This window comes from Neofelis nebulosa, chromosome 5 (genome assembly GCF_028018385.1).
Source record: "Neofelis nebulosa isolate mNeoNeb1 chromosome 5, mNeoNeb1.pri, whole genome shotgun sequence".
NCBI lineage: Eukaryota > Metazoa > Chordata > Mammalia > Carnivora > Felidae > Neofelis > Neofelis nebulosa.
In genome coordinates, this window is record NC_080786.1 from 82,349,230 (window position 1) to 82,372,022 (window position 22,793).

General features: G+C 37.6%; 1 protein-coding gene across 2 annotated transcripts in view; it reads left to right on the forward strand.

Annotated features, from left to right (window-relative positions):
* The window catches only part of CCDC50 (coiled-coil domain containing 50), an 86,648-nt gene extending 67,315 nt beyond the window's left edge, over positions 1-19,333 (forward strand). For both annotated transcript variants that reach the window (XM_058730846.1, XM_058730848.1), the window contains one exon: positions 19,156-19,333. In XM_058730846.1, the coding sequence (XP_058586829.1) occupies positions 19,156-19,241 (86 nt within the window). In that variant the 3' untranslated portion in view covers positions 19,242-19,333. The remainder of the gene's footprint in view (positions 1-19,155) is intronic.
* Positions 19,334-22,793: the final 3,460 nt, after the last annotated feature.

The window sequence follows — 22,793 nt, forward strand, 5'->3', positions numbered from 1 at the left end:
GCTGTGGCCATGTAGTGTGGTAGGGTGCAGCACACTACAAAGCCCTTTAAAAGCAGCCAGGAGAACGTTCACCTCCTACACCTTGGAAATTGGGTGAAACCTTTAAGAAAGCTTTGGATTACTGCAAGTCACAGGGCAGGGGCAGGGGTTTGAAAACTTACTAGCTCCCCATTATATTTGGGTTATGTGCTTAAACAAAACCTCCAACATAGTGTACAATAAAGAAATCAACAGGAAAAAGAGACCTGTGTGCTAGTCCTGGCTTTGAACTTGCTTCAGGACCTTGGGTCACCACGTAGTCTCTGTAACTCTGTTCTTTTACATACACTAATAAGCACATTACAATGAGAGTTGGTGATCTCTAATTGCTCCTTTGGGTCTAGCATTCTGGAATTCCTGCTGTCAGTGGCTGCTAGGTTCCTTTAAGATGCCCCAGAAAACGAGTAGCCTCATAGGACTGGGGGCCTGGAAAGTCACAAAGACTTCTAGACACTCAGCTGAAAGGCCTTATTCCTGATCATGTGTTCTTTTTAATTTTTTTTGTTTATTTTTGACAAAATTTGTATTGTGAACAATGTGATGTTTTGATATGTATAACTTGTGAAATGATTACCACAATGAAACTAACACAGCTGTCATCTCCCACAGTTAGCTTTTGTATGTGTGTGTGTATGTGTGTGTGTGTGTGTGTGTGTGAGAGAGAGAGAGAGAGAGAGAGAGAGAGAGAGAGAGAGAGAGATAATGCTTGAGAACACACAGCAAATTGCAAATATACAGTATATTATTATTAATCATAGTCATCATGCTGTATATTAGATCCCCAAAACTTGCAATTGAAAGTTTATGCCCTTTTGCTGATCATGTGTTCTTGGTTGTACTCTCCTACTGCTAACCAAAATCTGTCTATCTCTATTTTTATTACTCCCAAGCTTCATGAGCCTGCTTTACCAAATAGTCTTTGGATGTTCTTGTGAGCTTTTGTTCATCCCATTGTCATAACTTGCTTTTCATACTCTCAAAACACACTTTTGTTACCAATTCCTGAACTTAACTACACAGATTTGGTTTTGGTCATGTTAATCATGACATACCCTTAATTACACCTGCCACACTTAATTATCTGGTGTCATTACTGACCTAATCTGGGCCCTTATGAGCAGTGCAGTCACTGCCTGCCTGACCTCGGGAAGCCTCTTCAACTCACCTGCCAACCTCTGCCCTCATACCCTTCACCCGGCCTCGGGCTCTCACACAGAACTAGAGGCATGTGTTTGTATGTGAGTATGTGTGTCTGCAGGTATAGCTGACAGTAGCTCTAAACAGCGTATGTATAAATGACAATGAACTTCTCTGGCCTGGAGAGGTGAGTACCAAGTGGTGTATATAAATTTTTCCTTTTATGGATCATGCTTTGGCGTCATGTCTTTACAACTCTGTCTCATCCTCAAGATTTTCTGGTGTGTGTGTGTGTGTATGCATATGTATGTATATTTCTGTTTCATAGTTTTACGTTTTACATTAGAGTCCTTTACTCATTTTTGAGTCAGTTTTTTTAAATGTTTTATTTATATTTTGAGAGACAGTACACAAGTGGGGAAAGGGCAGAGAGAGAGGGGGGCAGAGAATCCAAAGAGGGTTCTGTGTTGACAGGCTGACAGCAGCGAGCCTGATGTGGGGCTCGAACTCACGAGCCAGATCATGACCAGTGCTAGATTCGGATGCTCAACCAACTTGAGCCACCCAGGTGACCCTTTAGTTAGTTTTTACATAAAGTGTGAAGTTTAGGTCAAGGTTTATTACTTATTTTTGTGTAGATATCCAACTGCTCCAGCACCGTTTGCTGGAGGCCATCTATCCTCCATTGAGTTGCTTTTACAATTTTTTCAATAATCAGTTGAGTATATTTTGTGTATGTCTATTTTGGAGTTCTCTATTCTGTTCATTGATCTGTGCCCCTCCCTTTGCTAATATTCCAAGTGTTGATAACTGTAGCTACACAGTAAGCCTTGAAATTGGGTAGACTGATTTTTTGCACCCTATTTTTCCAAATTCTTTTAGCTATTCTAGTTCTTTTGCCTTAGCATATAAATTTTAGAATACTCTTGTTTATATCTATGAGAAATATTGCTGGGATTTTGAAAGGAATTGCATGAAACTTCTGGGGAGAAATGACATCTTTACTGTGTTGAGTCTTTCAAAAAAAGACTACAAGTATGTCTCTCCAGTTATTTAAATCTTTGATTTCTTTAACCAGCATTTCACCATATGTGCTGTGTGTATGTTTTGTTAGATTTACTCCAAAGTGTTTATTTTTGTGCAATTATTGATATTTTTGTTTCTACATATTCCTTGCTAGTATATGGAAATACATTGATTTGTATAATCCTTTTCATATATTGATGAATTGCTAATATTTTTAAAGGAGTTTTGCATTTATTGTGAGGAATATTGATCTGTAACTACACTGTCTTTGATCGGATTTTATATTAGTGCATTCCTAAAAATACAGGTTTTTGTCTTTTGTTTTCTCAATAAGATTGTGTAGAATTGCTACTCTTTTTAATAAAAGTTTTATAAAAAATTCTCCAGTAGAAAAAACCATGTGTGTCTGGATGTATCCTTTTTGAGAGGCAATTTTAAATTAAAAATTCAGTTCCATTAATAGTTACAGGCCTATTCAAATTATGCATTTCCGATTGAGTTGGTGTTTTTTAAGGAATTGGCCATTTTATCCAAGATACTGAAATTCATGTGTATAGAATTTTTGTTGTATTCCCTTGTCTCATTGATGACTGCTGGGTTTGTAGCTCTATTTCATTCCTAAAAAAAATATTCCTAAGTAAAACATTTAGTGACATAAATTCTATTTTGTTAAATTGCATTGTTTTAGCTCTGCCACAAATTATTATATGTTGTGTTTTCACTTTGTTTTGTTCAATGTATTTAAAAAAAATCTCCCTGGAGACTTGTTCCTTGATGCATGCATAATTTAGAAATGTTATGTCTGATTTTTTTCCATGTTTTTGGAGATTTTCCTTGTATATTTGTTTCATTTCTAGTTTGGTTCTCTTGTGGTTAGAGGACACACAGTGCGTGATTTCATTTCTGTTAAACTTGTTGAGGTTTGTTTTAGGTCCCTGGATATTTTCTGAGTATACGTTCCATGAAAAGAATGTGTATTTTGATTTTGAGTGGAGACTTCTATAAATGTTGATTAGATCCTGTTGGTTAATGGTGTTAAGTTCTACATCTAGACTGATTTTCTGTCTAGTTGTTTTACCATTTGTCAAAAGAGGGGTGTAATGTCTCCAACTATAATTGTAATTTGTTTTTCATTTCAGTTCTATTAATATTGTTGCTTCATGTGTTTTGTGGTCTTGTTTGATGCATACACATTTAGGATTGCTGTGTCTTCTTCATGGAGTGACCATTTTATCATTATATAATGCCCCTCTCTGTCTCTGGTAATTTTCTTTGCTTTGAAATATACTTTCTCTGATGTGTTGATATAGCCACTTGTGCCTCTTTGATAAATGTTTACACAATATGTCTTTTTTAGGTTTTTTAAATTTCAACCTACCTATTCCATTACATTTGAAGTGAATCTCCTGTAGAAAGTATGTAGTTGGATATTTTTAAATTCATTCTGCCGTATCTATCTTCTAATTGGTGTATTTAGGTCAATTAAGACAGAGGCTTGGTGGGGGGGGCACTTTTTTTTTTTGCTGGTGTATAGAAACACAGTTGATTTTCATGTGTTGACCTGCAATTTTTCTGACTTCATTTTTAAACTCTAGTAGTTGTCTTGTGGATTCTCTGGGATTTTTGATACATAGGATCATGTCATAAGAAAACAAAGATAGTTTTACTTTGTTCCAACTTAGGTTCTTTTTATTTCTTTTCATGTCTAATTGCTCTGGCTAGAACTAATAGCACAATGTTGAATGACAGCAGTGAAAGTGGGAATTCTTGTTTTATTTTTATCTTAGGTGAAAAGCTTTTAGTCTTTTACAATTGAGTATATGTTTGCTATTGGATTTTTGTAAATACCTTTTTTCCTGTCATGGAAATTCTTTTATATTCCTACAGTTTTTAGTGTTTATCATAAAAGGGCATTGGACTTTGTCAGATACCTTTTCTTTGTCAGTTGAGATGATTGTGTGCGGGTGTAGGTGGGTATCTGCTTATGTGTGTTTCCTTTATTAATGTGACATATAACACTGATTGATTTTCTTAAGTTGAACTATCCTTACATTCCTGGGATAAGTTCCATTTGGTTATGGTACAATCCTTATAACATGCTGCTGGGTTCTTTTTTTTGGGGGGGGGGGTTCTTTTTTCTAGCATTTTGTTGATTGATGACTTTTATATCTATATTCATAAGGAATATTGGTCTGTAATTTTATTTTCTTGTGATATCTTTATCTAGCTTTGGTATCAGAGTAAACTGGCTTCATATAAGGAGTTAGAAATTGTTACCTCCTCTTTTGTTTTTTGGAAAAGTTGAGAACAATTAGTGTTCATTCTTTAAATATTTGGTAGAATTTAATAGTGATGCCATCTGGTCCTGGGCTTTTCTTTTTTGGGAGTCTATTTACTGATTCAGTTTTTACTTATAGGTCTGTTGAGATGATCAATTTCTTCTTGATTAGGTAATTTGTGTGTTTCCAAGAATTTGTTCTTTTCATTTAGGCTACCTAATTTTTTCATGTAGTTCATGGTATTCTATAATGCTCCTTTTTATTTCTATAAGGTTGGTAGTGATGTTCACACTCATTTTAATGTTTTTATTTATTTTTGAGAGAGAGAGACAGAGTGTGAGCAAGGGAGGGACAGAGAGAGAGAGAGACACAGAATCCAAAACAGGCTTCAGGTTCTGAGCTGTCAGCACAGAGCCTGATGTGGGGCTTGAACTGGTGAACCTCAAGATCATGACCTGGGCTGAAGTCGGATGCTCAACCGACTGAGCCACCTAGGCACCCCCCCACACACACACACTTTTATTTCTGATTTTAGTTATTTGCTTCTTTTCTTTATTTCTTTGCCAGTCTTTTGTCAATTTTGTTGATCTTTTCCAAAAACCAATTTTGGTTTTGTTGATTCTATTGTCTTTCTATTCTCTGGTTCATTTATCATCATTCTAATCTTTATTATTTTATTTTCTTCTTTCTAATAATTTTCAGTGTAGTGTCTTCTTTTTTTTCTAGCTCCATAAGATGTAAAGTTAGGTTATTGATTTGAGATCTTTTTAATAGTGCAAGTACAGTTAGAAATTTCCCTCTGAGTATCACCTTTGTTGCATATCATAAGTTTTGATATGTTGTGTTTTTTTCTTTTATAAGTATATTTTAATTTCTTTTTTGATTTTTGTTTTTTGACCTATCGATTATTGGTTTTCTAAAAATGTGTTTAGTTTTCACATATTTGTAAACATTTTCACTTCTCTTGATTTTCAGCTTTATTACATTGTGATCAGAGAAAATACTTTGTATGATTTCAATCTTTTAAAATTTATTTTGACTGTGATGGTCTAACATATAGTCTCTTGGACAACATTCCATATATACTTGAGAAGAACATGTATTTGGTTGTTGTTGGATTGAGTACTCTATATGTTTGTTAGGTCTGATTGGTTTACAGCATTGTGCAAGTGTACTATTTCCTTATTGATCTCCCATCTAGGTGTTGTATTCATCATTAAAAGTGGCGAATTTAAGTTTCCCAACTACAATTGTACAACTGTTTCTCTTTCAATTCTCTTAATGTTTCTGTATTCTGAGGTGCTGTTTGGTGCACGTGTTTATAACTGTAATGTTTTCTTGATGAAATTGACCCTCTTATATAATGTCCTTTTTGTCTCTTGTAACAGTTTTGACTTAAAGTATTTTTTTTCTGGTATTAGTGTAGTCACTCAGCTCACTTTTCCCCATACTTTCACTTTTACCTATTTATGCCATTATATTTGCATTAAGTTTCCTGTAGATAGCATATAGTTTCTTTGTTTGTCTTATGAAAACTGGACATTTGAATTTTATAACATGATAGCCCTGGGTATCAAGTTCTTCCTTTTCCCCAGGGTTTTTGTTTTTATTCTTCATTTTGATTGGTGAAGGTTGCAGTAGTTAATTTGTCTAGTGACTTTTCCAAATTGTTTTTTTTTTTTTTTGCAGAGATTGTATTCCTTTCATTTGTGATCTCTACAGTGTCTGTTTCTTAGCTTTTGTTTATCTTATATTTGATGTAGATTTTCTTGAACTCTAGAGGTAAGAAAAAAAGAAAAATCTCTTTTAAAAGTGTTTACAGATTGGCTCTGTCCTGAAGCTTTCCTTTCACACTTAGCTGGATTTTCACTGAGCCTAAGTTCCCTCTGAGTTCAAAACTTCAGGTCTTCTGAGGTCTTTTCTGAGCATTCATTTTGCTGTGGACATGAGTATGGCTTTCTAAATTCCCCCATAAATAAGGGTGACTGCTCCCATTTCACAAAGAAACTTTCTCCAGCGTTTCCTCCTAAGACTAAGCTGTCTGTTGTATGTCTCAACTGTAAACTCTTACCTCGGGTGTCTGCAAACAGTCCATCTACTTTTGTAATATTTTCAAATAATACTCCCTGCCTTTCTGGCCTCAGTGAATTGTTAGGGAAAACAGAGATGAGCACTTTGAACCACTCCTTCAGCTAGCCCAGTCAGACTAGAACAGACATACCCAATAATTTGGAATAGAGTCTCCCATCTGGGAATGCAGGCTGCTGTCTTCAAGACTGTTGCCTTCAAGGATGCCAGAGTAGAACACTTTTCTCCTGTTTGTAAGTTAAATTTTCTTGAATCTATGTTCACTTGGTTACTATAAACCTTTGACTAATTTCCAGAGTTCTGGCAATGTTGCTTCTGAAAGTTTCTGCTTGTTTGTGAGATTTCTGTGGGGGTATGGGAGGTTGGAGCTGTCTACTTGGTTACCTTGCTGATGTCACTCTTGGCAAATTTCTTAAAAAACAAACTGAGTCATTTTATTGATTAATGTTCGCAAGTTTATCTCATTTTACTTTTCCTAAGTACTAGGGACTAGTGAACTATGCAGTACTAGTTAGCTGTCAAAAGGAATAAAGGAAATCTCAGCCATATATATATCTATAATATAGATCTATCTATCTATCTATCTATATATAATACAGATATAATGTTTATTTATCTTTGAGAGAGAGACAAAGCACAAGCAACAGAGGGACAGAGAGAGAGGGAGATACAGAATCTGAAGCAGGCTCCAGGGCTCAAACCCACAAACTGCAAGATCATGACCTGAACTGAAGTTGGACACTTAACCGACTGAACCACCCAGGCACCCTCCAGGATATATTTTTATTTATTTAAAAAAATTTTTTAAATACAGTGCATTTTTTTATTTGCCTTTTAAGAACTCAGCAAAGTCTCATGAACATATTTCTACATCATGAATACACTATGAATATTTTTCTACATCATGAATATACTTCTCCAAGATCATTCATTTTATATTTTTTTTCAACATTTATTTATTTTTGAGAGACAGAAACAGAGCACAAACAGGGGAGGGACAGAAAGAGAAAGACACAGAATCTGAAGCAGGCTCCAGGTTCTGAGCAGTCAGCACAGAGCCCGAGGTGGGGCTTGAACCCATGAACTGTGAGATCATTAGCTGAGCAGAAGTCAGATGCTTAACTAACTGAGCCACCCAGGTGCCCCATATTTTTAAATGAGAAAAGCAGAGCAGAGAAAGTATTAAGGTTTTCTACCACTTATCTGGAAAAGGGGGTGGGGAGGGGGAAATGCTAATATGTATGCATTTTTATAACAACCATAAAAATGGAGTGGCAACATTTCTTGAAGTTAGCTCTAGAGAGGGAGGAGAAATACATGTGTTGGGGAGATGTAGAAGCTAGACATAATGGTATATACTTAATTTCATAGATCTGATGTTAGATAACTTACTTTAAATAATTTTGAAACAAAATTTTGTAAATGGAAACTTTAAAAGTCAGAATAAAATGAAGCAATGGACTTAACTAACCATACCCAGTTGGTACATAATCACACAGAAGGGAACTATTTTCAATGATTTTATCTATATATGAATTTATCTTCCCCCTGCTTTTCCATACACACTTACATATTTTTAGAAGTATTTTCCACCATTTTTGTTGACTGAAGAGACCTAGAAACTGAGCAACATTTTTCATACTCAAATTGTGGTCTTTGAAATAATATTTCCTACCCAAAGAAAACAGACTTGCATAGAGATATGGTTATTTTTAGGTATGGTTTAAATTTACAATATAAACCTGGAACGTCTTTATATTACTAGATAGCAAAGAAGCTATCAAAGACTATCGGAGTTATGTCAACTGCTTCCAACCAACCAGAGATAGGAGGCTGTGCATCAATAAAAATAGTAATGGAAATGAATAGAAACACATCAAATATGTTTAAATCCACATCTTTATAAGCATCTTTATCCTCTTAAAGTAACCCTTACTGCTTACCTATGGCAGATGCTATGGGCCAACCCATGGTCTTTGAAAACTGGTGAATAAGGGGAATAATTGAGCATTTATCCTGCCTGTTATTTTAATAAGATCTATACCTTACTGGTGAATAAATGAATAGTGGATGAGAATACATTTCCCTTTACAGAACATTTTAACTGGTAGTCAAATAAAAAAATGATAGAATGAGATTTTGATCATTTTGCAACCCTCAAAGAATTAACAGATTTAGGTAATGATCACCAACATTTGGTACCATAAAAGGAGGAAGAATTTGATATATGCCTTTAAATGGAAGAAACAATACAACAAAATTACCAAGTTTCTGGATTTATCTACTAATCTGTAGGAAGCATAGGGCATTAAAGAACATTTTAAATATCAAATAAGGTTGAAATCTACAAAAGCAGACTGTGAGAAACTTTATAAAACAAAAAAAATTCTTCAAAATGAAATATACTTGTGAGGAAACTGGACAGAGGGAGGGATATAAGACGCAAGTGACATTTTAACTAGTTGCAAATAGACTGAAAACACAATTCATAAGGTGATGGGGAGATATGAAGACTGGCTAGACATGAGATGATATTGAGTATTTAGTGTTGATCATCACCTGATGATGCTGGGATCAGGTTGTAAACAAAAAGAGTCCCTATGCTTCAGAGATAAACACTGATGAAATGATCTGATGTCAGGGAGTAGAAAGTTAATAAGATATAAGAAAGGAAAGATTAGCCATATATCAATAATTGGCAATGGGTAAATCAGGTTTATTACACTGTTCTCTCTACTCACATATGTTTGAAAATGTCCATAATAAAGGTTTTTTAAATGGGAAATAAACCTTCAAACTAAAAGTATGGATAGTCACAGTCTAAAGTAAATATGTATGTGTGCTTTAGGCCAAAGAAAAATGATCTTGGATGAAAGGTCAGAAATACAAAAAAGAATGAATATAAATGAAAAGTATGGGGGTACTTGGGTGGCTTGGTCAGTTAAGTGTCCAACTTTGGCTCAGGTCATGATCTCACTGTTCATGGGTTCAAGCCCCACTTTGGGCTCTGTGCTGACATCTCAGAGCCTGGAGCCTGCTTTGGATTCTGTGTCGCCCTCTCTCTACCCCTCCCCCACTTGCACTCTGTCTCTATCTTTCTCTCAAAAATAAACATTTTTAGAAAATTAAAAAAATATATATTTGTTGGTAAATATAAATGAATAAATGAGCATTGTGCAAAACATGATAGGGGTTTAAGATGTAAATGCACAAAATGGTATATAAATTATAAAAATTTAAGTGGAACTAACAATGTTGTACAGCAGTATTCCTTAAACTTTTAACATATGAATCATCTTGTTAAATTGTAGATTTTGATCAAAAGGTCTGGCTTGGTGCTGGAGATTTGTCATGTTTAACAATCACCTAGGTGATTTTTATGCTGCTGGTCTAGAACCCATTAATTAGCAAAGTTAAGTTTCTCCAGTATCTTGGAAGAGGTAAAAAGACTTTTATTAGACCTTGATATGTCGAATATGCTTGATGTAATCTTCATTATAAGAACAAAAAAGAGTAGTAAAATGTGAAACTGCCAAGATAATATGAGGGAAACAGAATAATAAAATATAATCAATGTGAAAGGAGCACAGACAAGGTAGAGCATGTACACACCAGTACATAGATGGTAAATTCAAACCTGAATATTTCAGTCGTTATATTAAATGTTTATAGGTTAAATGTTCCAATTAAATGACACCTTTTGTCATCAATAGACTGTCAGATTGATGAATCCCAATGATACCCTTTTTAAAAAAATTTTTTTAATGTTTATTTTTGAGAGAGACACAGTGAAAGTGAGCGGGGGAGGGGCAGAGAGAGAGGGAGACAGAACTTGAAGCAGGCTCCAGGCTCTGAGCTGTCAACACAGAGCCAGATGTGAGGCTTGAACTCACGAACCGTGAGATGACCTGAGCTGAAGTCGGATGATCAACAAACCCAGGTGCCCCCTCAACGATACGCTTTTAAAGAGAAATACTTAAAACCTATGATACAGAAAGATTGAAAGTAGAAGGATGAGAAAAATGTTCCATGGAAATAGTGACCAAAAGAATAAAAATAAAGAAAAAAATAAAGAAAAAAAAGTGATAAAAATCAGGAAAGGCAAACTGTAATAAAAAACATTGCCAGAGAAAAAAGAGAAGCGTTTTGTAAATGTCAACACTTGATGTCACCAGGATGATTTAGACAAAGTAGACAAATGAACTTTTCTACCAGCCGAAGCTATCTAGGCTGGACTACCTCAGGGAGTGTTAGCAAGTTATCCACCACACGGGGCGCCAACCACTGGAAACCCACCTTCTCCAAACATTAGGCTCTTCTATAATTCTATGCACAGACACAAACAAAATCTTTCTAATACGAGAATTTTCTCAAAGTGGAGTTGGCTGCACTAGGAAATGGTGATTTCCCACCGAATTCAGCCTTGGCTAAGACTGTATCATATTGTTACTGACTAGCATAGTGCCTGACACATAATAGGAGTTGAATATAGACTTTTTTTTTTAATTAAATTTTTTTTTTTTTGAGACAGAGAGAGGCAGCGCACGAGTGGGAGAGGGGCAGAGAGAGAGGGAGACACAGAATCGGAAGCAGGCTCCAGGCTCTGAGCTGTCAGCACAGAGCCTGACGCGGGGCTCGAACCCACGGAGTGTGAGATCATGACCTGAGCCATAGTCGGATCCTCAACTGACTGAGCCACCCAGGCGCCCCAAATGTAGACATTTTTACATTGAATAAATTAATGGATGGCAAGAAAAGAGGGCTCCTAAAGCCTTCTCTAACCTTGACAACTTGGATCCCCATCTACTATGCAAAGTGTTTAAAAAACGATTAATGAAGACAGTTCAGGTAGTACAAACAAACCTGAACAATTCGTGAAGCAGAGAGCCTTCTTTTGGAAAAGTACAAAATGGGGAGGAAGGCAGGGAGCTTTATAGGATTAAGAATAAAGAACGAGGAAACAAAAAATAGGAAATACCTGACTGGCTGGGGCCACATAGTCAACATTATTTGTGGTGAGAAAGAACAAGTAAATGAGTATAGCGTGTGTGCATAGTTGGCTCGGCGTTTGGGGATTGGCTGAGTGGATATACTGTGTTTCTGGTCAAGTGGAGCATGTACAGGGACGTGAAAGTCCTCTACCTCTTGGTTTGCTGATGTGGCACCCCAGGCAGGAGCAGCTCCATTTGGGGTCTAGAAAGTTATTTCAGCAAGTGTTTTACTCAAGATCTAATGAATGAGCTAATGTTAGGAAGGTTCTAGCATTAAGGATCAGAGAGGCCACCTGGAAACAGGTGGTGTGTTTTTGACTTACCAGTTGTTTATAGATTATGTTTGCAGAAATTAATACTTCAAATGAGTGCCACACAGCTCAGGTTCAGACGTGTGTGAAAGAAGTCTCAGATCTTTTTGCAGTTTTTGCTAAGGCAGCGAGTCGGGCCCTCTCTGAAGGGGAGTGAGGGTCACACAGCATGTGTGCTCCCCTCTTCCTTCACCCCATCACTGCCCTCCACTCAAATTGAATTCCCATTCAGAAGCCCACCTCCAACTCTCTCACTGCCCTGAGGCCCTCTTGGAGAGGCTTAAATCACACACTCTGGCGCTGACACACTCATCCACACCTGACCTGGGGAAAGAGGCATTTTTAACTCTGACCAAGTTTGGAAGTGTAGCTGCTTTCCTAATTACAGACTTCTTACTCTGCTTCCCTTGCCAGCCCGTGGCCAGCATCTAGGTAAGCTCTCAGTGGTGCCATTGATGCCTCTCGATAGGCTTGAAATGGGGCATCAGTACGTCCCACAGTCTCCCCGTCTGAAGGAGAGGAGCTGGCTGGCGGTCCTCAGTACTTAACACACCAATAGCTCTCTCCAAAATTGATAGAAAACTCAGCAACCCGTTTTCCCATCTTTATTTTCCAAGTCTTTTTATGCCCTCAGTATATATGTGTGAGGATTTCATGAGTCACGAACCATTTTTTAGGGACCTACTTTGATGTTTATGCATGGTACTTTAACTTTGGAATGAAGCATCTATAGCATGTTGTAAAGTAGAAATGCAATGCAAACCAAATACATAATTTTAAAATTTGTAGTAACCATATATAAAAAGGTGAAAAATGAAGAGGTGAAATCAGTTTTTGTAAGATATTTTAACCCATTATATCCAAAATATTATCGTTTCAACATGTAATCAATATAATTTTTAATTAGATGTTTTAAATAATTTTTCCTGTAATAACTATTGAACTATGGTATGTATTTTACACTTACAAGGCCTGTCATTTCAAACGACATATATTTAAAGTGCCCAGGAGTCACCTGTGGCTAATGGCTGCTGTTTTAGGCATCACAGAATTATTATACAGAGAACAACTGGAGTCAGCAAGAGTCCTACTTGTAACATGTTAACTAGCCCTTACACAATATTGGAAATGAAAGAAAACATAAACTGCATTGTGATAAATACGAAGTGTTTTTTAACGGTCACCAAACTGAATGGTTTCTTTGACTGTTGTACCCACTTTCGCCAGCAGAGGGTGCTCAGAGCTGGCAAGACAGCCTAGACTTTGCTGTACTCACAGACTTGGCACTCTTTCAACTAGACTGGCTGGATATAAAAACCAACACACTGTTTCAGTTAGGAAAAATCGTACTTTTACAAAATAACACTTTACCTATAAAGGTATTAGATTATAATTATACAAACTTTTAAAAATTGATATGTACAATCCAAATCAGTTAATGCATCACCTGTAGACCCACTGAAACCCAATTACAAACCCTTTCACCACATTCTGTTCCAAGCCCTTCACTGTACGTAGGATTTAATTCATGTAATTGCAGTCATATGAAAGGGTTCAGGGATCTTTGAGCATGTTTAAAAGCTGATGGGAATGATAAATTAGAAGAGCTTGAAGAACATGGAGAGAAATTGACTACTGATAAAGTTCCTGAGGAAGACAGGAACCAGAGACATGGTCATACATGTGCTATTTGTGTAACAGGCGTACCTAGAGAAGGAGTTGGCCTTATAGATCACATCATAGAATAGCCTATTCTACATGACCTATTCATACATGGCCATGTATGACATGATGGCAGGAGGAAAGTGTGGACAGATAACCTAGATCTAGAGGTGTGAAGTGGATAGGGTTTCTGTAATCTCTTCCTTCCGTGTAGTAGAAGGGAACTGATTCTCTGTGCTGAGAATGAGGAAGCAAGGTTGGAAGCTTGAACATGTGAAATAAGATGGAAGATCTAGTCTACACCAGACAGTGGGATTTAGAAGCTTATGGAAAATGTGAGGGTCTGGAAAAATGCCTGAGACAGTATGGAGGGACTGACTAGGAATCACTGAGCAGTGTAGACTGAGCAGCAGCTGTGACTGAGTTCTACACGCTCATGATGGCGTCAGTCTTCATGGCCTCTTGGTTTGTGGCGGCTGCATCAGTGGCCCACATGTGGAAGCAGAAGACAGGGCTGGTTGGAGGTGTAGGTGCACATGTGCAGCAGTGTCAAAGGACTGGAAGGAAAGAAAGGGCTTGAGGTGGGGGCAGCCTGAGATCTTGGGATGAGCCTGGAGCAGGGAAGTGGGTCTGTGTGAAGAGGGAAGAGTGCTCCAAGATCCTATCAGGATCATAGAGTCGGGGTCAGAAAATGAAGGAGTGTAAAGGATGAACTGTTTTGGCCAGATGGAGGATAGCTTAGGGGCACCTGGGTGGCTCAGATGGTTAAGCAAGTGACTCTTGATTTCTGCTCAGGTCATGATCTCGCAGTCTGGGTTTGAGCCCCTGACGGGCTCCACACTGACAGTGGGTAGCCTGCTTGAGATTCTCTCTCCTTCCCTCTCTCTCTGCCCCTTCCCCTTCTCTGTCTCTTAAAAATAAATTTTAAAAAAGGAGGATACCTTAGATATAGTAAAGGACGTAAGCCCAAGGGGTAATTGATTGAAGTGGGCTACAGAGAAAGAGGACTGTAGTTTGGGGTCAAGGACATGGGAGCCTAGGTTGTCTAAAGTGTTATTTACATAGGTACTGAGTCCCAGAATGTGAAAGTAGGAGCTGTCATGGAGGCTTACTTTAATAGCAAAACAAACAAAACAAAAAACAAAACAAAAAAATAGAGTTGAGAAGGACAACAATCTCATGATGCTGATCTCCAAGGTAATCCTTGGGGTTTGTGTCAGTTTCTAGGCATGGGACTTGGCGATGAAGCAAAGGCTGCTGGAGCAAAATGCAAATACTTTTGAGAGAGTAAATTTGGACGTTTTCAGGCCATGCACTGTGAGGCTTAACAGCAGCAGATGATGGTGGTTAGAAATAGGTTTTTGACTCTTCCTAGCTGTGTGGCTTGGTCAAAGTACATATCAGCTCTGAAACTTAATTTCCCTATCTATAAAATGGGGATAATGATATAATCTGCTTCAAAATTTTGTAGTGCCTTTTTCATAGAAAATATTCAATAAATGACAGTTACCATAATCAAACCTAAGAAAAACCAGGTGTGTTTGATAGAACCCAGAATGTACTCAAACTAGAAGGATGCTCCGAATTTATAATACATACCATGTATCAAGCTTCAATTGTGGGCAAAGAAACAGAGAAAGAAACCAGGGGATGGGCAAGATCACTTGGTAGGGTTATCAGGATCTTCAATTCCTAGCCAGAATCTATAGTATCATCTCCTTTCCTTTTGTCAGATATCTGGCCTAAGTCCTTCTCACTTACTGAAGACCCTTTACCTGGTTCCTCTTGAGTATTTCTCAGTATGCGGAAATCACCACTGTTCATGAAAAACAAAAACAAAAACAAAACAAACAAACAAAAAAAACCAGGGGCGCCTGGGTGGCTCAGTGGGTTAAGCATCCGACTTCAGCTCAGGTCATGATCTCGAGGTCCGTGGGTTCGAGCCCTGCATCGGGCTCTGTGCTGACAGCTCAGAGCCTGGAGCCTGTTTCAGATTCTGTGTCTCCCTCTTTCTCTGACCCTCCCCTGTTCATGCTCTCTCTCTGTCTCAAAAATAAATTAACGTTAAAAAAAAGTAAAAAAAAAACCACGAAAAACAAAAAATCAAAACAAAAAAGAACTGCTCTTTTCTTCCCTTTCCTCTTTTTTTTTCCTGGTTTTTTTTTTCTTTTGGCACCTTTAAGAGTTAAAAAGTTTTCCTTTATGTAGCATAACTCTGTTTTTCTTTGTTTCCAATCATTTGACTTTCTTATGCCCTCTGGCAATTCTATTTTCTCTTCTACCTGACAGCTCTTCAGACATTTAAAGACAGTGACTATCTCCCCTGATGTTCCATTCCTCTAAGACACCCCTAGTCTGACAGTGTCCTTTTACAACATGCCCCAGGGCCTTTGCACTTCTTATTGCCTCTTTGCCTATTTTCATCTGTCTCTGTCCCTACTGGTACCTCACCTCCAGGCATGGTCTGAATTCCACAAAACTGAGTAGGGCCATCGCCATACAAGGTTCAGATGTTTACTTCATGCAATTAGAACCCACAGACCTTCTGTTAAGCCTTCCATCTGCTTTCTCGTGCACCACTCTTATGAACTTCCCCAGAAATGTGGATGAATTTTGCAACAAAGGGCAGGGCTTGCTCTTTTTCCAGGTTACATTCATTTTGTATGTTTGTCCATGGTCTACCTTTGATGATTTGGGGAGATCCTGACTCTGGAAAATTGGATCTATGTGCAGATTTGAAGAACACTGGCTAAGGCTTGGGTGACTGGCAGCTGCTTCATTTAGGAACTTGGAAATTATGTTCACAGTTAAGGCCCCGGAGGCCTTACATCTCCCAGCTCACGTGGGAAGGCTGGAGAGAAGGGGCCACACAGCCTCTGGCAGCGTGCTTCCTCCTTGAAGATGAGTGGGAGACAGTGGGCTTGCAAACCAAACTGCAGTGTTTGTACTGACACTGGCCCATGACAACAATTTTTTCATCAGAAGCAAAAGTATTATTCCTTTTTGAGGAGGATTTTTACTTTTCAAATTATACCTTTTCTACTGTGAATTTTAGTGTTCTTTAGTTTACAAGATAGATGTGCTAGTAAGTGGATTTTTTTTTTATTTGCTTACTTGGAAAATAAAACTTGGCAATCTGCTGATCTACCAAATTAGGGACCATTGTTCTGTAACTTCTATAGCTACATTACATAAATCTAATGAACAATACATATTTTACTTTTTAAGGAAGGAAAAGTTATCTTTGACCATCTTAGGATCCCTTGCTGGGTCTGAAATGATAGATTTAGCGGGAGAAAAGCATACAAATTTTACTGAATTTTTACATGTACCTGGGAGCCCCCACAAAAGTATAAAGACCTTAAGAAATGACCAGAGCAGGGGCTTTTATACCTTTTAGACAAAGAAAGAATAGATCTGTGAAGAACTTATGAAGCAGAGGAGGCTGGGTTAGGAATAATAAATGGGGAAGAGGTAACTAGGAACATAAGGGTTAGTTTAACAAGGTTTGTTGGTAAAGATTTCTTGATCCCAAACTCCCATCATGCATAAGAGACTCCCCGTTCCTCCTGATGTAGGGACAGTACCTTTCAGAGGTCCCTGTCTCAGGGAAGAAAGGCAAGAGGGAGGTCAGAGAGAACTTCCCAATCCTGCCATTTTCTCAAACTCCTGCAGCTTAAGACATTCAATGTGCCAAGGTGCCACATTTGGGCGTAGTGTTTCCTGAACCCATCAACTTTCTTTGAACACTTAAGAAGCAGTCCATAAACTAGACTTGCTATTGTGAGGACAAGAGAGATTTGTCAACACTAACAATCTTAATGTTTGCAGCAATTCCATGATGACTATGAACTACCCACTCTGCAGAGGAGGAAGCCAGTAATTGGCAGGGGCAATGTGGCATAGTAGGCTTGGCTTCTAACCAGCACGTTTCCTGGCGATTGCTACTCTAGGTCTTAGATCAGGTTCTTGAAATAGGGCTAGGGTAGCTACATAGCTGTGAAATGGAAGCAGGCATCGACTAGAAAGTGAGTTAGTAAGTACAGTTTCTGTGTAGCCTTGGGCAAGTCAGTTCACCTCTCTGAGCCTCACTTTACTCATCTGTTAGACTATGTAGTGAAGCCCTGTTCTAGCTCTGAAAATTATATTTTAGCCATGTTGATGGAATATAATAGGAAAGTACAAAGGACTGATAAGAGGTGAGTCAAAAGCAATGAGGCTACTTCCTTCACATCTGCATGTGGCTTGAGGGGGTTCTCTTCTAATGGAAATATGTGTAGTTCTAGGGACAAACCCTTTTGCTATAGAATGGAATGGATTATAGGAAAGAAAAAAGCCAGAGAGTCAGGTAAATCAGACAGACCCTGAAATCGATTGCTGTGTTCGTGGTGTTGCTGGAGAAACGACCTGCCCATTAATCAAGTAGAACCATGAGGCATAAAGAAAGCCATCAGCCCACCAGGAAATGGGTTATTTTGGTAAATGCCAGATCTTCCCTACCTTTGTCTGCCCTCTTCCACTCTATTTTAATTGACATGTTCAATGCTTTTTGATCTACAGCAATTAAGAGGCAGCTTCTGCTGATGGAAGCTGGTCAGGACTTTGAATCTGACACGGGGACCAGAGGGAGAGCTTCATCTGCCAGGGAGCTGGGCTGTCAGGAGGTGCGGGGGCCTGCCCTTCCAAGGGGTGTTGGCCTTTGGCAGGACTAAGAGCTCTTGCTGAGAGAGAGGAAGTCCTGCTAGTGAGGTGAGAGCAGCGTGTGCCGAGTTAGCAGACTCAGAGGAACGAGCTGGCAAAAAGAATCACATCACATCCGTCAGAGAGAGTGATCAAAAGCAACAGGACTCAGGCAGCTGGCAAAAAAACCCCTGGAAACGCGGCTTCTCCAAAAGCACAGCTGACCCCAAAGACTGAGAGTGAACGGATGAGGCTCTGGAGAGTTAAATGCCCTGTCACCTCCCTCTCTCTCTCTCTCTCTCTCTCTCTCTCTCTCTCTCTCTCATTTTTAAACATTCATCTTTTTCAGCTTACCACTTACAGATTTTAAGATATAATCTTCTGTACAGTGTCTATATATATTGGATTTGGGACATTCCAGTTGGATCCCATTTATTTCTTGGGGAACTCTGCCACTATGAATCTGAATGATTCTTCAAGCAAGAGATGGTGCAATGTTTCTTTGCCTCCCTTCATTTCAGAGCCAGATGTTGAAATGAAATGAAAAATTGCTTCATTCCAAATTCAAAGAATATATTTTTCTGAAAGTTGTGCCTGAGGCAGAAAAGTAGTGTATCCATTTTTGAGAAGGGATATTTTAATCTCCTGAATCATGACTCTTTGGCCACATTCTCTGTTTACTGTCTCATTCGGCCTGTGACTTCATAAAGAGAAAGGGTCACTTTCTCAGGAAGGTAATTTTGTTTTTCATTTTCTTTATAATCATATGGTAGCTATTTGGCATTGCACTCTCAGAAGGAAAACATTTAACATTTTTAAATAAATATGTTTACTGCAATTAAACCAACTCAAGCTTGTTCATTCTGAAGGTTGGATTTTTGTTAAATTTTTATTAAAAACATACCTTATGTCGTAGAAAAACAGCTCTCTTTTCTGTTGCAGATGTCCACATTGTGGAAACTGAGGCCCACAACGATCGCAGGATCTACCCCGAGTCACCTGGTTTGTTGATGGCAAACAGGTCTTAGACTCCTTGTCTTGACTCCAACCCTGTGTGTGTTCTTTCTAACTTGCAGTTCCAACCTCTGTTTTCAAGTAAAAGCCTACAATACAGTGAGAAGTAATAGATAATTTCTATATTCTTCTTTGGAATGTGGTCTGAGAATGAGCAGAATGGATACCCTGGGCAGAATGTTAAAGATAAGAATCTTAGACATTATCCCAAACCCATGGAATCAGAATCTGCATTTTAAATTAGTTCCAGAAGATTCAGGTGCAAATTGAAATGTGTAGCATAGTAAATTTTCAGGCAAGACTTTAAAATTTAATTGATGGATATATTTTGTTAGGGTAAGCTCTTTAGCCTTCATGGGATTGTAAAATAATACATTGTGCGTATGTTTTTTTTTTTTTTCAACTCAATAGGCTGTTGCTTATTCTTTAATTTATCTTTTATCTTGTTAGATGACAAAAGTTTAGCACTGTATGTGACTAAAGAAATAGTTATTTGAATCATGTACAAGACTAGGAATGATCTCTAACATTACACTAAATATTAAAGTAAAGCCTTTTGGGCTGACACTCAAGGCCTGCCTTAATTTGATGTATAGCACTAGGGGACTGTGGCGGTATAAAAAGACTTTTAGAAATGAAAGCGGAAGACGTGAGACTGAGCTATCATCTTTCACTAAGAAATAAGACTCAATTAAAACATTCTTCGCAAACATAAGTTGAAGGTGGGGAACGTTTCGTGTCCTCTTTCTTATATGTGAATTTTCATATTAGTGGTAAGAGGTCTGGCATCACAAATTTAAACCATTCTATTCCTACAGTGAAGTATTGGAGCAGGGGCGACTTTGCATACTGGGCTTTGATCTATGTTATTTTCTCTCCTCCCCATCACCAGTCTCTGCCTTGTCCTCTCATCTTCCACTATTCTAAGAATTTATTAAAACAGCTTCTTCAAAACCATTTTCTGTAATGCCAGGGAAATGACTTTTAAAACAAACAAAACAAAATCTGAGAATCTTACCTCCTGCTTAAAACCCCCAATGTCTTTTTTTTTAAGGATTAGGTAAGAAATTCTTAATTGACTGACACCTTTTTTTTTTTAAAGAGAAATACTGATATTTATTTACTTATTCTAGAGAGACAGAGAGAAAGCGTGAGTGGGGCAGAGGAAGAAAGAGAAAGAATCTTAAGCAGGCTCCATGCTCAGCACAGAATCTTATACGGGGCTTGATCCCACAACCCTGGGATCATGACTTGAGCCGAAATCAAGAGTTGGATGTCCAGCCAACTAAGCCACCCAGGTGCCCCAATAAATACTGATTTTAGTTCAACATAAGGTAAACTCTAGGCAACTGTTATCTTTCTGCCTAAAAATTAGCAAAACTCTTGAAACAAAGCAAACATTTCCCTTATACATATTACATGGCTCCAGTTACAAAAAAAAAAAAAAAGAAAAAATTATGAAAACGTTAGAATATAAAAATGGAAGTCTGAGATTTTTTTAAAGAAGTGTATGAAAATACCTCCCATAAGCCCTGTCAATATTGTTCCTTATTCTACAAAATAGCACCAGTAAGAACAGTAAAAGGTGTTAAAACCCATTATGACAGCATTTCTGAAATGCAGTTTACCAGACCTCCTCACTGCCCTTAAAAATGAATAGAAAAGGACTTTAAAATTTCTGGAGGGAGAATAAACCTACATTTGAATGTCCACTGTGATCTGACTCTTCCCCAATTCACCAATGCAATGTGTGATCCTTGAATGGGTCCTGGATAGAAAAAGAATATTCCTATAAAGGAAATTAATGGTATAATTAGAAAAATTTGAGAAAGTATACAGTCTGTATCAGGAGAGATAGCCCATCAATGTTAATTTCCTGATTTTAGTAATTGTACTGTCTTTACATAAAGACATAGCACATAGCGTTTCTAAAACGCCCTTTGTTTTAGAAAGTTGCAGTCAATTTAGAGGTAAAGGGGGCACTGTATTGTCTGCAGCCTACTTTTAAATGGTTTAAAAAATAAAAGTATAATACACACACATAAACAGAGAATGGCTAAAAGAGAAACATACACAAACAGAGAGACATGTGCAGTAAAAAGTTAACATTTACAGAATTTAGGTGAAAGGATTTTAGGCTTTCTTTGTACTATTACTGCAACCATTCTGTGAGTCTAAATTTTCAAAATAAAAAATAAAAACAAGGGGCGCCTGGGTGGCTCAGTTGGTTAAACGTCCGACTTCGGCTCAGGTCATGATCTCACGGTCTGTGAGTTCGAGCCCCGTATCGGGCTCTGTGCTGACAGCTCAGAGCCTGGAGCCTGCTTTGGATTCTGTGTCTCCCTCTCTCTCTCTGACCCTCCCCTGTTCATGCTCTGTCTCTCTCTGTCTCAAAACTAAAAATAAACATTAAAAAAAAATAAAAAATAAATAAAAACAATAAATTTTGTCAGCTTGGCACATTGATCATCCTGCTGCCATTATATTTATGCTATACAATAGTAATCCATGAAAGGTCTTCGTGACTCACTTTTGAACGAGATGAAGGCTCATCAAAAAACAGGCACACTGTGATTCAAGTTATATAAGCTATGTATACATGCATATTTTAGAATAAAAATAGCCTGGAACAATAAGCTTATAAATGTTAAGGATAGTTATTCCCTAGCAATGGGATTATAGGTAATTTTAATATATTTTCCTTTTGCTGGTCTATTTTTTCTTAATTTGTTCAAATGTATTATTTATTAAAATGAGAAAACAAAGATTATTATACTTGCAAATTCAAGTGGTTTTCCTTATACTTTGGTTTTCCTTAGTTGTTGACATGGGGAAAAAAGGGGGGAAAAAAAAAAACCTGTTCTTTTTTCAAACTGTGGCCAATAGTTCTCAACTACTTTAACACTTGAATTTTAACTGTAGCTGATAAAAATGGACAAACTGAGTGGTATGGAAAAATTATATATACAGTTGCCTTAAACCCATTGACGAAGGGTCTATAAAGTGCCAGAAAGAACAAGTGAGGCACAGGGAAACTCTAAACAAACAAAGGCCCTATATTCTGTCTTTATATAAGGGACATGAGTAGTTACATATTTGTTTAATGAATAATCAGTTCCCAAATAACTGAGCTTGCCCACAACAGGGCAGTCATTATGCATGAAATGGCAATTTGCTAACTTGAAGTTTTCATCTAAAAACAACAGAAAATATAGAACTGAAAGAGGCAAGGTGACTTTTTCTTTAGGCTTTACCTCTATCTCTTTCATCATCCACCTTAGGAGAAAGACCCTGTCTTTTTGAAAGATAACACTTTTTAATTCTTCTAGTTAAAAGCCACAAAAATATAAATTAGAAATACAGGAAAGAAAACAAAAGAGGGGGAAAATGTCTTATAATTCCAGAGTAAAACATGAAAAGTTATCTACATTCTTCTCAAACCAAATATACACCTAAATGCACATATTTATTTCACTAAAATGTGATCATATTATTTTCTAACACATCCTTTAAAATTAAATTTTGTGAATATCTCTCCATGTAAATGTTCCATTTATATGATTTTG